Source organism: Sphaerodactylus townsendi, linkage group LG02 (assembly GCF_021028975.2).
Source record: "Sphaerodactylus townsendi isolate TG3544 linkage group LG02, MPM_Stown_v2.3, whole genome shotgun sequence".
Taxonomy (NCBI): domain Eukaryota; kingdom Metazoa; phylum Chordata; class Lepidosauria; order Squamata; family Sphaerodactylidae; genus Sphaerodactylus; species Sphaerodactylus townsendi.
The window spans coordinates 160,222,234-160,238,412 of record NC_059426.1 but is presented as its reverse complement, the minus strand read 5'-3'; the positions used below and the strand labels follow the sequence as shown (position 1 = coordinate 160,238,412).

Here is a 16,179-nt window from a genome sequence, read left to right as displayed (position 1 = left end):
TCCTCATGATGCCGTTCCCTTATTGTCATTTGTGAGTGATGGCCTTCCTCTAAGGAAATGGTGTCCCTGCACGGTCTCCTGCACTTGTATTGCTTGAGAGATGGAACAACATCCAGGATCTGCTGCTGTTTACCCATTACAGTCACGTCCTTGGTTTCTTTATAAATCCAAACTCTTCTTCTTCTATTCCGCATCTGCTTAATTGCAGTCTCAGCTACATAGATCAGCATGGCCAGATCAGCTGAGTCTAGGTAACAGGAGAGTTGGTGAAGCTGATGTAGTGTAAGGAATTCCATAGAAGCAGAAATAAAAGGCTCTTTGGTGAAAAGGACCGTTTATTCAGACATCTAGAAAAGCTCAAGTACACGCAGTGGCAGGAATGACACTTCCCGCCAGAAACACAGGTTATAACTCTATTCACCCCATCCCCCTTCCTGCTTCCCATGGGAACGGAGTCCTCATCTCCCGCGCAAAGATAAAGTCTCCGCCGTTGAAGCTGGCCCATCGCCCGGGCGCTGTGGAATGCACTCAAGGTTACTTCACCATCAACACCATTGAATCCTTTACACTCTGCCTCCCTTAAAGAAGACCCCTCCCCAGGTTTTATCGCGGAGAAGTGGAAAGCAAGAAATAAGGGTGGAGACGCCAAAATATTTTCGGAATAAATCCATTGATTATACCCAGAGGAATATCCCACCCAAGCGACTAAATAATGCAAGCGTTATCGCGATTAAAGCGCAGAGTCCAGGATAAGCTGCGTCAATTTCGCCAGAAAGTGCTTTGTGGCCATCAATAATAGTCGGTGGGGGGCCTCTCCGGCCGGAGATTCGTGCCAGGCATGTCCGGAAGCGGGGAGCCTCCTTGGAGCAAGCTGGAATGGAAGACAGGATGAATGTTACTAAGAGCCAGTTAGGCAAATCCAATCCGGGCAGTGACATCATCATTAATCACTTTAGTAATCTAGAAAAAAGGTCCCACGAATCTTTGCCCAGTTTGGTGTAAATTTATGCACGATCTCTGAGATTTTTGGTGGACAAATACCACTCCAAGCGCCCACACGCAGAGGGAAATCCGAAGCGGTGTTTATCCGGCTTTGCAGCTTTTGGGAGTCCTTAGCCTCGTTGTAAAGCGGTCTGGACCGATTTCCACCCTCGGCTGAGGGACGAAATCCATTGTTGAAATTCTGGAGGGTCCCAAAGCTGTCATCGCGGGTAGTTGTGTTGCAACGGGCTTTGGAAAAGGAAGTCGAACCAGACACAATTTCAAAGGGGGGTTTTCTTTTGTACTGCTATAGGGACCCGCATTGTTATAGGCGTACTCACTTAAGCGGAATAAGCTCGCAGACTCATATTGTCTTGGTGGTAGTTGGTGTAACAAGCGTAAAATGCTCGCTCCTAGAGGTTCTGTTCGCTTCTCTCCGTCTCACCCGTCACTTTGAACGTGGTAGAAATTTTGGGGGGCGGCGACTGACTGGGCTGCCCCCAACAACCCCAAAAGCGCGCTGTCAGAACTTCTTGAAATGAATTGGGGGCCGCTGGGTGCAGGGGAGACCACACCTTATCGGGGCGGAATGTAGGCGGTAAACATGTTGGAATGAACAGCCGTGCCAACTTAGGAGAATGGAGGGGATGGAAGCACATGGAATAAAATGGGCTTGTTTAAGAAAATAAGTCCACCACCACCCACAAAACCGTGTTTGCCATGGACTTTTCCGGGCAAATCTGTAATAAAATCCATGGAGATGACTTCCCAAGGGCGGAGGCCAACGGGAGAAGGTTTCAAGCAGCCCATGGGGCTTTCCCGAGAGATGGTTTTGGCTTACTGCACAAACCGAGCAGCCCTTAATATATGCCTCAATGTCGCTTGCTAGCATTGCGCGCCACCAGAACTGGCCGGGCCCGAGGCCAAATGCAGAGGGATTTTCAGAAATAGCCCAAAATGTCCAGCCGAAGCGGGCATCGGTGGCGAGCTTTGCTAGAACCTGCTTAAGCGGAGGGGAGGCGCGTACTTTCAACATTCCCCCCCTCCGGGCCAAACTCCATTCTCCAAAGCGCAATTGGGAGTCACTTTCTTCCGCTGGAGGGCTCGTGGCAGCCCCGCCTCCTCGAGTTCCCCGTGAGGAAAGGAGAGACGAGACTAGGGAGAAATGGGGGGGGTGTGAGTAGGTGAGTGGACGTTTGAGATCGAGGGTGACAGCCAGCCCCAACTGGGAGGGGAGGAGAACAGTCGCGTGGAGATGTCTCAAATGTGAAGGCAGGCTCCACCCTCCCGGGTAGGCTGGCGAGAGCAGCGTCAGCCAGTTTATTATTGGTTTTCCGGGGAAAAAATGGACTGTGAAAGAGAACGAGAAAAGAAATGCGGCCCAACGGAGTTGTTTTGCGGACATCTTGAGGGGGGGGGTAGAAAGAGCTGCCAGGTTTTTTGTGATCCGACCAAACCTGAAAGGGGTGTTTCTAGCCCCTCCAGCCAGTGGCTGCCAAGTGGAGAGTGCTACTTTGATGGCCGCAGGATCTAACTTTATCTCCCTACAGTCCAGTTGGAGTTCAGCACCAGAGAACTTCTTAGACAAATAAGCACACGGAACCAGCCTACCATCTTTATTTTTCTGCAACAGGGCTGCCCTTGGCAAGTGCTTTGTCCGAGGAGCATCCACGTGAACCACAAAGCGGGGAGGTCTGGGTCGAGGGATTAGCTTTAGGATAGGTTCGGAATTGGTAAAAGCAGACTTTAAGAGGTTGAAAGGCTGTTTTGACACTCTTCAGACCAGGGAAGGGGGGGCCCGGGCTTGGCGGACATTGGATCTTTTACCTTTGAGGGGGGTGCGTAAGAGGTCTGTGAGGGAGGAGGAGAGAGTCAGTTCAGCGAATTGGGGTATAAAGTCACGATAGAAATTAGCAAAACCAAGAAAAGATTGGAGTTCTTCTAGGCGGTTGGTGGGGGCAGGCCATTGGAGGGACCAGCGTCAATTTTAGCAGAGGTCCATTTTTCAAGCCCTCGAGGCGAGATCAAAGGTAACCCCAACATTAGTCCAATGGAGGTCTGAGGTGAAAACAGCATCGTTTGGAGAGTTTGGCAAAGAGAGAGTTGTCAAGCCAAGCGTTTTCAATACCTCTCGAACTAACAAGTACGTTTCATGCTCTTCCATGTTTTGAGGAGTAGAATTCAACATCGTCATCTAAGTATACCACAACTCCCTTTGTACAATAAATCATGGAGAACTTCGTTGATAAGGGCCATAACCAAAGCGGGGGGCCCCACACTTAACCCGAATGGCATTATCAGAAGTATTCAAACTGTCCAAACTTTGTGTTAAACGCAGTCAAGTGTTCATAGCCTTCAGCAATTCTGACCCTGTAGTAAGCTTCTCTCCAAGTCCAATTTTAGTGAAAATCGCCCTTTGCGAGTGCATCTAAAAGGTCTTTGATCAAAGGCAAAGGATATTTATTGGACAGGGGAGACCGCATTGAGACTCCTCGGGATAATCTGTGCAAAAGCCGTAAAGAGAGCCATCTTTCTTTTTTTACAAACGACAAAGAAAGCGGGGAGCAGCATGTGTGTGTTTGGTAGCCCGCCCGTGCATGAACCACGCTGAGCGAGGAATTCTTGTCCAAGAAGGCACGAAGTTCCTTCTCCTCATTTAAGGACTCATGCAGTAGATTCTACCTTTGGGGCAGTTGCGCCCCTGGTTGTATAACGGTGATTTTGCAGTCAGTGTCTCTGTGGGAATTTGGCAACTGGTCGCGATTCTTGCTCCCTGAAAAACTCTGGCTAGATCATGATACGCAGGTGGGATGCCAATAGAATCGGGAGGCACTGCGGCTGAAGAAGCCAGGGAGGGGGGTGTGTCAGGAGAAGTTGGGTTTTCCCCCCAATTCATGTGTTCACCGCAAGGAGGGTCAGTGAATTCTAAGATCCGTTCTTCTTCCAAATGAACTTTGGTTCATGTAACAACTAACCCATGGCATGCCCAAGACTATGGAGTGTTTGGCCACTCGGCTTCAAAATAAAACTAATTTTTCTCCCAATGGTTACGAGCGCAACGGAGGAGAACCGGCTGTGTTTTTTTGAACTGGGCCGGTCCTTACGTTCCCGAGGAGCTGCCGTCCATTTGGGTGAATGGTATGGAAGCTTAGCCAGGGGAATTTGGTCCAGACTCTTAGCTCCTCCTTCTCTACCACCTGGGGCCGCATTAAGCAATGGGAGCAGCCAGAATCCACAAGGGCCGAGGCTATAATCGCGAGGTGTGCTGTTTAGCGGGGTTGGCCAAGCGGCTTGGACAGTAATGGGGAGGCGCTGCCTTCACTCACCAGCGTCAGAGCTCGGGGCCCATGTCCATGGGGGGGCTGAAGAAAGGCACACAGCTGCTTCCCCCCTCCTCTGGGTAAGCCGCCTTCGGAGGCCGGGCTTTTAAGAACCGAGAAACCCGTCGGAGGCGACCCGATCTGCGTGGTGGCTTGGCAGATGGAGATGCGCGTAGCGGGAAGGCGGTTGGTTTTTTTTGTTTCTTTGGGACAGTTGGCGGCTAGATGACCTGGCCCTCCGCGAGTAAAAGACACAATCCCAGTCGGGCGACGGCGTTCGAAGTGGTTTCGGTAGAGGCGGCTGGGCTTGGCTTTGGTGGGCGCCAGTGAGGTGGCCAGGTTTTGGCGCGTGGGGCGGCCTCCGGCACGCAGCGTATTCCAAGCGAGACGCCACGTGGGACCCCAAGTGGGTCCGATCGGCAATAGTACGGGGAACCCGAATTAAAAACACCGTTTCACGCAGCTTGCCGGCCCACAGCATCCGAGAAGTATTCGCATTTCATGCGTTCAGGCCACTCAGGAGGAAGTCGAGCAGCCGCCGCACGAAATTCACGGGCAAATTCTGCAAACGGGCGGTTGCCTTGCTGGATAGTTTTGATGGTGCGGATAGCTTCATTCTCGGCGCCTGGATCTTGGAAGCGCGCTCTTAAGGCTTGGAGGAATGCGGACACCGTGCGAGAGTCTTCATTTTGCAAATCCAAAAGAGTCACGAACCAGTCGGCTGCTGCCCCATCCAGGACTGAGCCGATGTCCCGTATTTTTTCGCGCTCAGACCGGTATAAATCATCATAGTCTTCCAAGTGGGCATTGAGTTGCAAAATGAAGTAGGGAAGTTTGGAAGCGGTCCCATCAAAACGGGCTGGTATCGGGGGCCTATAGTAGCCCCTTTCCACGGCTCTTGGCACCTGCTGGGGCGGCGGTTGCGCGGGTTGAGCAGGTTGGGCAGGCAGCTGATGTACAGGGGGGGCCGGAATCGGGCGCTGGCGGTACCGCTGGCGTTTGGGTGGCGGGACCCAGATGCGTGGCCCCTGACGCCCGGCATGATCAGTAACAGCATAGACTCCAACTTGGGGCTTCCTGGTCTGCTGCCTCCTTAGCTCCCTCTCCAACGCAGCCAGCTCCCTCTCCTTGCGGGTCAATGCATCCTGTAGATGCGCATGCAGAGCAGCTTTTCTCGTTCCAATTTAGCCAGTTAGATCCCGTTTAAAAGCTTCAGTGAGCTCACTTTGCGTGCGCAGGGCCTGAACGCTTTCGCGTTGCCGTTGTAAATCCAGTCTGGAGTGTTCCAGGACTTTATCATGGACTGACAGATTCTGGGCATATTGCCGTTGGAGCGCATCCTTGGCACGGTCCAACTCGAGCTGGACTTCTTTGCGTTGCCGTTCCCGGTCCCTCTGCAGGTTTTCGCGCTCTTGCTGCAACTGTGCCCGTTCCTCCTCCCATAGCTGACGTTCACGGGTCCATGCTTCTTGGGCATCTCGCAGTCGTCCCACTTCCTCATCCCAGGTTTCCTTCGATGGGAGAGGGAACAGATCCGGCTGGGAGTGCAGGCTTTCCTCGGACTCTTCGTCGTCTGGAAGCGAGACATCGGAGACTCCGTAGCCCCCGGTGGCTCCCCGAGGCACCTCCGGTGCGGCCGCTGACCCAGGGTCAGGGGGGTCCGATTGGCAAACAGTACGGACACCCCTCCCAATCCCAGGTTTAGTCCCGGTGTCCTTTGGACGGGCCCCAGTGCTGTGCCACGGTGGTTCTTTGGGAGCATCACCGAAATACGAGTCCAGGAACCGTTCAATGGATTCCTGGGTTCCGCATGAAAGGTGGTCAGGCCCGTCTCCTCCATGACAGGTTGCATCTGAGGTTTGTAATCCACACGAAAACGGGTGGAGATCCGATCCACAGGCGCTCGATCCATAGACAGCGCCCCAAACGACTCATGTAAGTCCCCATGGTCGTCGTCTCGTCCCTCGTTCCAACGGAGTAAAGGAAGACTCGTGCTGATACGAGGACGGGAAAGAGCCACCAGCGAGGCCCGTTCTCCTGCCGGTTCCTCCAGATCCAGAAGGGAAAGGTCGGAGCCCTCTTTGGGGGCTACCGCACCTTCCGCAGTAACATTCAACCTCTCCATGTCGAGACACTAGAGGTCCACTGCACTAGTAAAGTAGATGGATTAAAGATTCCTGCCACAATGTAAGGAATTCCATAGAAGCAGAAATAAAAGGCTCTTTGGTGAAAAGGACCGTTTATTCAGACATCTAGAAAAGCTCAAGTACACGCAGTGGCAGGAATGACACTTCCCGCCAGAAACACAGGTTATAACTCTATTCACCCCATCCCCCTTCCTGCTTCCCATGGGAACGGAGTCCTCATCTCCCGCGCAAAGATAAAGTCTCCGCCGTTGAAGCTGGCCCATCGCCCGGGCTGTGGAATGCACTCAAGGTTACTTCACCATCAACACCATTGAATCCTTTACATGTAGCTGATGGAAAGTGCTCCTGGCTATCTTGCGGACCTGCCTTTCAAACAGCCAAGGCAGGGTCTGTGAAGCTCCCCCAAACTCTTGCCCGGCTTTTGACAAAGCCACCATCTAAGACAAACTGATTCAGTCCCTCTTGTCAGCCTTTCCCGCCAGCATTAAATCCGGCTTCAGTTTGTAATGCCTGAGCCCCCACCTAAAAACACTGGTTCAGAACCAAGACAGATGCATCTGGAGGCTTGGATGATGAAATATAGAGTTGGGTGTCACCTGCACATTGTTGACACCCAACCCCACATCTCTGGATCTCATTCAGTGGCCTCGTATGTATGCTAAAGAGCGTGAGTGAGAGAATAGACCTCTGGGGTGCCCCACAAGATAAATTCCACCCAGATGATTCTGGTGCAGTCTCTTTGTGTTCAGTCAGCCAGAAAAAAGTGAAAACACCTTTAATACCAACTCCAGATTCAAACCAGAGAATAACAATGGAATAGTTAACAGTATCTAGAGCTGCTGTTCTGAACTTGCCTTCCTTGCAAGATTTGTGTCTGTGACTATTCAGTGGCAATGAAAACGAACTCTCTACATCCTCAAGGACATTTCAGTTAATACCTACTCCCTATGCTTCCGAGTTAAACCATGAGAGTTGAAAACTGCTCTTAAGGCTTAGCTTCCAGGAAAACTGACACAGATTACCTTGTTCCAAGGAATCCATGCATGCTTCTTCATACCTGGCAATGTTGTCAAGGCACCCTCTCTAGCCAAGGCTGAGTTAACTACAGGGCTTCAAGAAGTCCTCTCCTTCCTTTACCGAGGTTCCCATACCTTGGCACAGTGTTAAACAATATCCTTCTCCACTATTCTTAATATGCAGGGGAAAAGTACACTGGTGTCCGGTGTTCCTCATTCATGCTTCTCACAGACCCTTCCTCATCTCTTGGAACATAAGAACTAGCCTGCTGGATCAGACCAGAGTCCATCTAGTCCAGCACTCTGCTACTCGCAGTGGCCCACCAGGTGCCTTTGGGAGCTCACATGCAGGATGTGGAAGCAATGGCCTTCTGCTGCTGCTGCTGCTGCTCCCGAGCACCTGGTCTGCTAAGGCATTTGCAATCTCAGATCAAGGAGGATCAAGATTGGTAACCACAAGTAAGCTGTGACTTGAGAGCGCTTTCAGCAGGAACAAACCCAGTGCTTTTGTTTAAATATTACCCCTTTTCTCCTCAGTGGGAGCAAAAAATGGCCTATACCATCTTTCTCCCTTACTTCATTTCATCCTATCTTTCACCCTTTGGTGTAGGTTAGGCTGACAGTGCATAACTAGGGGATTCAACCCAGGCCTTCCAGACCTCAAACCCTACCTCTACATGATGCTGACTGTTTTTATGAGACACCCCCCCCCCCCCCCAGTATTTTGTGAACAAGGTCTTAGGGTACAGGACTGGTAATTTAATTTCACTACTTCATTTTGCCTTGACTTGGATGGTCCAGGCAAAGATGGTCCAGGAAGATGTCCAGGGGGAGGCAGTTGTAAGCTCCTTTGAGACTACTTACAGTAGAGAAACACAGAATGGAAAAACAACTTCTTCAGTTTGAGGTGAAAGTCTGTGTTAGGTGGCTGATGTTGTCCAGATAACAGAGATGGAGCTAGTTGAGTGCTAATCAGATAACCGCGTGTGCTGTCTTTTACACAAGGCTGTTCATGCTTGTCTTTTTTTTTCTCTTCTTTTGTAAGGATCCCTATTTCAGAATGACCAGAGACGTGGCCCCGCGGATCGGCTACCCCAAGCCGGCGTTAATGCATTCCGTGTTCTTCCCAGCCTTACAAGGGGCCCAAACGAAAATGAGCGCCAGCGACCCCAATTCGTCCATCTTTCTCACCGACACACCCAAACAAATCAAAACAAAGGTACGAGAAGAAGTCTTACATTGCAGCATGCAAATACCTGTGGATGTTTTAAAAAGTAGATTTCTGTGTGTTTTCTCAGTTTTATTAACTGGTAAAGGAGAAAGGCTAGATTTACGTGACAAGAGCAGTTTGGTTTTGGGAAGCTCAGTTTTCAACATTGCTGTCATGTCATGCGTGCCGTCTTCTTTTGAGGTTCACAGAAGACAAGTTCTGCCAGTTTGAAGTAGAAGGGACTGTGGAGAGTACTGACTGGACGGACAGCTGTGACAAAACATACACAGCCTCTTTGGAAGCAGTCTTTCAGCTTAAAAATAGCTATTGGACTTTGAAAGTAAAAAAGCAGAAAGCACTTTGTGATGGCGCATATAAACAGTGCTTTAAACAAAAGAAAAGGCCACGTTAGAGTTCCTTTAAAGCATGGGATCCTAAAGTGCCCCTGGGCATCTTTTCTAAGATTGCCCCAAATGTACCCCTGACAACTTTTCTAGTGCCCACCAGGTGTTTTTAGGAAGTGGGAGGGAGCAGGTAGAGCCGTAGTGGTTAAGAGCAGGTGGATTCTAATCTGGAGAACCGGGTTTGATTCACCTCTCCTCCACATGAGTAGCAGAGGCTTATGTGGTGAACCAGATTTGTTTCCGCACTCCTACATTCCTGGTGGGTGACCTTGGGCTAGTCACAGTTTTTCGGATCTCTTTCAGCCTCATCTACCTCACAAGGTGTTTGTTGTGGGGAAAGGAGCTTGTAAGCCACCTTGAGTCTCCTGTAAGGAGAAAGGTGGGGTATCAATCCAAACTCCTCTTCTTCTTTTGCCCAGCAAGGCTTCGGACTGAAGGTCTGACTAGCTGTGCAGATTTTTAAAAATGTTTCTTTGGCAGCAACCACCACCACAGCCCAAGGATCTACACTGTGTTACTGAAATTAAGCTGCGGCAATCATTTTGTGGCTGGTTCCACCACTGGCAGGTATTGTTTGGCAGCCATTTTGTAGCTGCGCCAGCCGTGCTGTGTCAGAATTTCACTAATGCCCACAGGCTCGAAAAAGTTGGAAAACTTTGATTGAAGGAGTGAAAGCAGCAGGGGAGCCCATCTTATCCTATTTGTAGAGATATCAGAGGGAACTCTTGTTTTTTACGTATGTTAATTGGCACCCTGATTGGGACACCCTTTCCATTTCTTCTGCTTTCATTGGGGGCATTCATTGAAAATGCTGGGGGAAAGAATTAGGACTAATAAAAGGAAACACTTCTTCACGCAACGTGTGATTGGTGTTTGGAATATGCTGCCACAGGAGGTGGTGATGGCCACTAACCTGGATAGCTTTAAAAGGGGCTTGGGCAGATTTATGGAGGAGAAGTCGATTTATGGCTACCAATCCTTGATCTGAGATTGCAAATGCCTTAGCAGACCAGGTGCTCAGGAGCAGCAGCAGCAGAAGGGCATACTTCTTTCACATCCTGCATGTGAGCTCCCAAAGGCACCTGGTGGGCCACTGCGAGTAGCAGAGTGCTGCACTAGATGGACTCTGGTCTGATCCAGCAGGCTAGTTCTTATGTTCTTATGTTCCTATGCTTTGTTTTGCTATAATTTGTATGAAAACATATTTTGAAGCTTCTGAATCACACACACATGCAGCTGTACCCATCTGATCCTGGCCTTGGCAACAAAGCCAACAGGGTAATATTTAATGTACTGAGCATCCTGTTTGTTCACCTGGCATGTGCCAAGCGCTGGCGTAAGTGTGAGGTCTCGTGATGTCATTTCTTCTAAAAATACAGAGCCGGTTTCCATGGCTCTAAGAGTGACAGACTCAGATGTAAATTAAGCTAGCAAACAGTCGTCTCCATTGGTCGCCTGTCCGTAGCACCGGAACTGCAGGCTACATGGCAACAGTTGCTACTCAAGCCAAGCTTTCTGGGCCGGTCTGTGGCTTGGGTGCTGCCATGTATTCTGCCAGTCTGATCAGCTGTGAAGAAGTAAATTTACACTTCTTTTGAATCTGAACTCTCTGTGATCACGTGTGTTCCAGTCTGAGGTCTCTGCATCCTGAATGGGTTGGATCTAGCCACCTTTTCCATTTGTGAATAGGGGAAGCAAGCATCCCCTTTGACCACCAAATAGGGTCGTGGGACCTGCACGGAAAAAAGCCACATAGGCCAGGAGCTATATTGAAACAGTTCTGGGCCTGACTGAGCAAAAAAAAAGAAAAGAAAAAAAATGGCAGGGGCCAACCCTGTATGTTGTGGGTGTGTCACGCTGTGGCATTTGTACAAAACAGTGAGTCACCAAAAAAGAATGTTTGACAGGACAAAACATGGTCTTTAGGTGTGTTGTGAAATACTTCCAAGATACTTTGACAGCTGTGTGTGTTCTCCTTCGCCTAAGAGCACACGCCCCAGCACTGCGATGTGTGACACTGGAAATAAGTCTCAGAAACAGGAAAGTTGTGGCTAGCAGAAGATCCTTTTGGATCAGCGAAAACCAGTCCACAGGATCCTGAGAGCCAGTGTGGTGTAGTGGTTAAGAGCAGGTGGATTCGAATCTGGAGAACCGGGTTTGATTCCCCACTTATCTGGTGAACCAGATGTTTTTCCACACTCCTACATTCCTGCCGGGTGACCTTGGGCTAGTCACAGTTCTTCAGAGCGGTTGTGGGGAAAGGAAGGGAAAGGAGCTTGTAAGCTACCTTGAGTCTCCTTACAGGAGATAAAGGTGGGGTGTAAATCCAAACTCCTCTTCTTCTCCTTCTCCTCCTCCTCCTCTCCACCATAGCTCTGAGGAGGGGAGGATTAACTCCTCACTAAGCATGAAAGTCAGGCCATTTAGTGAGGGAGGAATATTTGCCCCTCATCTGTTCTCCCCATGCCTGAAGTCAGCAGGTTACCTCAGTTTGGTGAGCTGCTCCTCCTTTCCAAGTTGGTCATTCCCATATGTTGCATGAATACTTTCACAAGGCTATCTTTTATTCTCTCTGCAGCCATATTGTGGGGACATAGTTTGTGAGCGTTTATTCATCCAGACCTGTTGGCTGTGCTTGCACCTTGGTAGAGCCGATCCCTCTGTCAGTGACTTGCTGTAGTCCAGATGGATATGAGTTAGATCAGAATTCCCCGACACGGTGCCCAAGTGTGCCGTGGTACCTGCCAGTATTTCCTTTGACACCCACCTAGCTTTTCAGAAAGTGGTCAGGACCACTGTAAGGCAGGGTCGTTATTGGCTGCCCTTATTCAAATGAAAGAGTTTCCTCCCGGAGGATGAGGAAGGCTGGTAAGTATTTGGGTTTTCCTTAGTACGTGTGGTTCTCCTGGAGACGGAGGACATCTGCCTGGCATAACCTTGATGTCTGCCGCTCACTGAAGGCCTTTATTCTCAGACCTGAGGGAATTAGACAAACCAAAAGTCTCTTCATCACTGTCTCCCCACCTGATCTGGGCAGACAAATCTCGACTGCAGCAGTCAGTTCTACCTTAAAGGCTTGCATCATCGAGGCCCATAAAGCGCCAATTTGCCCATCCCATCAGGCAACACAAGAAAACAACAAACTGTTCTGGAGACTTAACGATGCACCAGGGAGGGCCAAGATGTCCTCCTTGCCTACCAGGAGAAGGACCCTTCACGGTGAGTATCCAGTGGACTGCTCCATTTCCTCTTCAGGACGTCCTTCTTCCCAGGAGATGTGAAGAGGGATCCCAGGAAATGTGAAGAGGCATTCCATTTGGCTCCACTTCCTGAGGCGGCCATTTTGGGGTGGAGTTCACCAGCCCCTCTCAAAAATCCAAAGATGCCAATGGGCTCAAAAGGTCAGGGGCCCCTAAGTTAGAGGTTGAGTGGAGAGTGGGTTGTCTTTAGAAGTCCTCTGGTTCTTCCTGTCTGTGAGATTCCAAGAGTCACTCTATGTGCCATTGGACTGAACACACAGAATCTATTTTACTTACTGGTTCTGTAGGGTTTTCCGGGCTGTGTGGTCGTGGTCTGGTGGATTTTGTTCCTAACGTTTCACCTGCATCTGTGGCTGGCATCTTCAGAAGTGTATCACAGAGAAATTTCTGTTTCTCACTGAGACTTTTCTCTGTGATACACCTCTGAAGATGCCAGCCACAGATGCAGGCGAAACATTAGGAACAAAATCCACCAGACCACGGCCACACAGCCCGGAAAACCCTCCAGAACCAGTTGAATCCAGCCGTGAAAGCCTTCGACGATTTTACTTACTGTGATTTAATATGTCGGTTGCTCTTCTATAGATGTGTACAGAGCAACCTGCAATTACAGTGAGTTCAGATTGCTGACTGCCACGGTAGGATGAGAAACGCAATCAAAACAATCATCTCGCCGTGTCCTGAAATCCCTTTTATCTTGTTCTAGATCAACAAGCATGCCTTCTCTGGTGGGAAAGACACTGTCGAAGAGCACCGGAAGTACGGGGGCAATTGCGATGTGGACGTCTCTTACATGTACCTCACGTTCTTCCTTGAAGATGATGAGAAGCTGGATCAGATCAAACAGGTAAGCACTGAGGACTGCCACCTCCCCGCGGGGATGCTTATCCATCACCACTTTATAGAACCCCAGAGGCAATCAGCGTTTTGCAGTTCTTGTTAAAAGTTTTCATTTCTCCCTTCACTAAAGGTTGTATATATGTTCCATTGAAATAATGGACACTGCATAAATCCAGTGGTTGCAGAGATAGTTGCTTTAGGAGCAGCAGTGGCATAGTGGTTAAGAGCAGGTGTACTCTAATCTGGAGGAACTGGGTTTGATTCCCTGCTTTGCCGCTTGAGCTGTGAAGGCTTATCTGGGGAATTCAGATTAGCCTGTGCACACACCAGTTGGGTGACCTTGGGCTAGTCACAGCTCTTCGGAGCTCTCTCAGCCCCAGTGACCTCACAGGGTGTTTGTTGTGAGGGCGGCAGGGAAAGGAGTTTGTAAGCCCCTTTGAGTCTCCTACAGGAGAGAAAGGGGGGATATAAACCCAACTCTTCTTCTTCTACTATAAACTACCTCAAAAAGGATCAAATCCATTTTCCCATCTCAGAATAATTCCTGTAAAAGCCTCAAAATCTAGGGAACTCTAGCCATGTATAATATTTTTGGCAAATTCCTGCTTATTCCACAAAATGTTTACAAATTTCAGTTATGGCAAAAGTTTTTCACAGTGTTAATGTTGATGTTTGTGCATTTTTTTCCAATCCCTTCTACAGTATTTAACATTTACATCTTATGACCTTTAGAGGAGGAATTGTGAATTGCAGAATTTTAAATACCCGTCATCATCCTCAACTTTACTCAGTTCGGTTTAAAACATCTTCCATCTTCCTCTAGTTGTGAGGATGGGGGATTGGAATGGTCCTCATAAGTAAAATAGCCTAGAAGCAGGGGTGGCCAACCTATGGCATTGCAGATGTTCATGCCAGTTGGCCAGGCTGGCAGGGGCTGATGGGAATTGTAGTCCATGAATATCTGCAGCGCCATAGGTTAGCCACCCCTGGCCTAGAGCCTCTCTTCATCTAAATCTGGCACTTCTCCTGGCCCTGATATTCAGAGGTTTACTGCCTCTGAATGTGGAGGTTCCATTTAGTCATCCTGGCTAGTAGCCATGACAGAACTATCCTCCATTCCCAGACGTAAATTAAAATAGTCAAAAGTCTGTCACATGCTGTGGAACACATATGACACACTTGTTTCTTGTGGAGTGGCTCTTTTAGCCCTTGTGGCCAGAAAGAGCAAAGCCAAAGTGCTTGAAAGGAAAACTTCAATGCTGAGTGGCTGACCAATTTTATCTTTGTAATAGATTGTGCTCTGTTGTGAGTTTTGTGTCTTTAGTTTTTGTTTTGTGTTGTAATGGTTTTTGACTAAATGCAATCAATTTTACTACTACAGAGTGTGGGGGAGTTTTAAAGGGCTTAAGAGCCCTCTGGAGAACCGGGTTTGATTCCCCACTCCTCCACCTGAGTGGCAGAGGCTTATCCGGTGAACCAGATGTGTTTCCACACTCCTACATTCCTGCTGGGTGACCTTGTGCTAGTCACAATTCTCTGCAAGCTCTCTCAGCCCCACCTACCTCACAAAGTGTCTGTTGTGGGGAGAGGAAGGGAAAGCAGCTTGTAAGCCACCTTGAGTCTCCTTACAGGAGAGAAACGTGGCATATAAATCCAAACTCTTCTTCTTCGTGAGGAATAATTAATCCCTGCTGTATATTTAGAACAGCTTGTTAATTATAAGTGCAGGTGGGTCATGACAAGAGCAAGGTGCAACTCATTCCCCTCTGTCTGTCTTCAAGGTCGTTTCCTTAACATCCCACAAAGTGAGCGTTGTTGTCGGTACTGTCCCAACGCTATGGACTCAATCCCTCATATCCTGCTTTACTGTTCGAGGTATAATGATATTAGAACCGATCTGGGAGCTTTACTACCTCTAGAATTTATGTTTCTCTCAGACAAACTAAAAATGTCTAAGCTATTGAACAGCCCTAATGTAGAAATTTCTGAAGCAGTTGCTACATTTTTAATCCATGTTCTACATGATATATAACAATGACCCTGTTTTTGTACTTGGAATGTATGGTACTTCTGGTTTATGCCTAATAAAGGTTTTTGGATTGGATTGGATTGGATTGGAGTATGTGCTCCTAGGGCCCTCCCCAAGTCTTCCCTCTTGCCCTGTGTTTCAAGTGCCCCATTTTGGTGGCAACCAGAGGCATCGTTCCCTCTCACTGAACGAGGCAGAGAGCTCTGCATGCCTGTCAGGGGGAAGAGAGAAGAACTCTTTCCCAGATGTTACTGGCCATAACCACTCATATTCTCTTGTCAGGCTTATACAAGCGGAGCCCTTCTAACAGGAGAACTGAAGAAGCTGCTGATCGAAACGCTCCAGCCCGTGATTGCAGCTCACCAGCAAAGGCGAAAGCAACTCACAAGTGAAATGGTGAAGGAATTCATGACTCCAAGGAAGCTGGCATTCGATTACTAAATTCCAGATGTGCATGTTAATTGGTCTGTAACCTGTAGCCTAGTGGATCAACGTTAACCTTTGCATTTTTGTTACGTTGCCACTCCCTAATGTACGAATTGGTGTTACCTCTTAAGGCAATTACCTGCATCCTCCCCAATTGCTCAGCCTCAGCAGCTGTTTAGGAAAATGTTGAGATACTCCCTGTACAATTCTGGCATTGGGCGAAGACTCGGTTGGGCTATAGTAATGGATACCAGAATTACCTGATGAACCTCTCTTATGGACTTCGGTGTCTGAAAATGCTAAAATCGCATTAATTAAAAAAAATCACAATTCCATCAGCATGTACTACCTTGAGACCTTTTAAGCATATTTTCATAACAGGTAGGAGTTCTCATTTCAGACAGGTTTGTCCTGGATCCCTTCATTTCTTTAAAGAGCTTAAGTACAGATTCTGACAAACTGGTCCCATGATGAGAAGAGTCGCTGGCAAAGACAATAATGCTGGGAAAAAGTTGAAGGCAGCAGGAAAAGAAGCCGACCCAACAT

The 16,179-nt window shown here is 48.8% G+C and overlaps 1 protein-coding gene across 1 annotated transcript in view; it reads left to right on the top strand.

Annotated features, from left to right (window-relative positions):
* The window catches only part of WARS1 (tryptophanyl-tRNA synthetase 1), a 39,180-nt gene extending 23,209 nt beyond the window's left edge, over positions 1 to 15,971 (top strand). The window contains exons 9-11 of the mRNA XM_048485391.1: positions 8,510 to 8,683; positions 13,045 to 13,185; positions 15,490 to 15,971. Coding sequence (XP_048341348.1) covers positions 8,510 to 8,683; positions 13,045 to 13,185; positions 15,490 to 15,648 — 474 coding nt within the window. The 3' untranslated portion in view covers positions 15,649 to 15,971. The remainder of the gene's footprint in view (positions 1 to 8,509; positions 8,684 to 13,044; positions 13,186 to 15,489) is intronic.
* Positions 15,972 to 16,179: the final 208 nt, after the last annotated feature.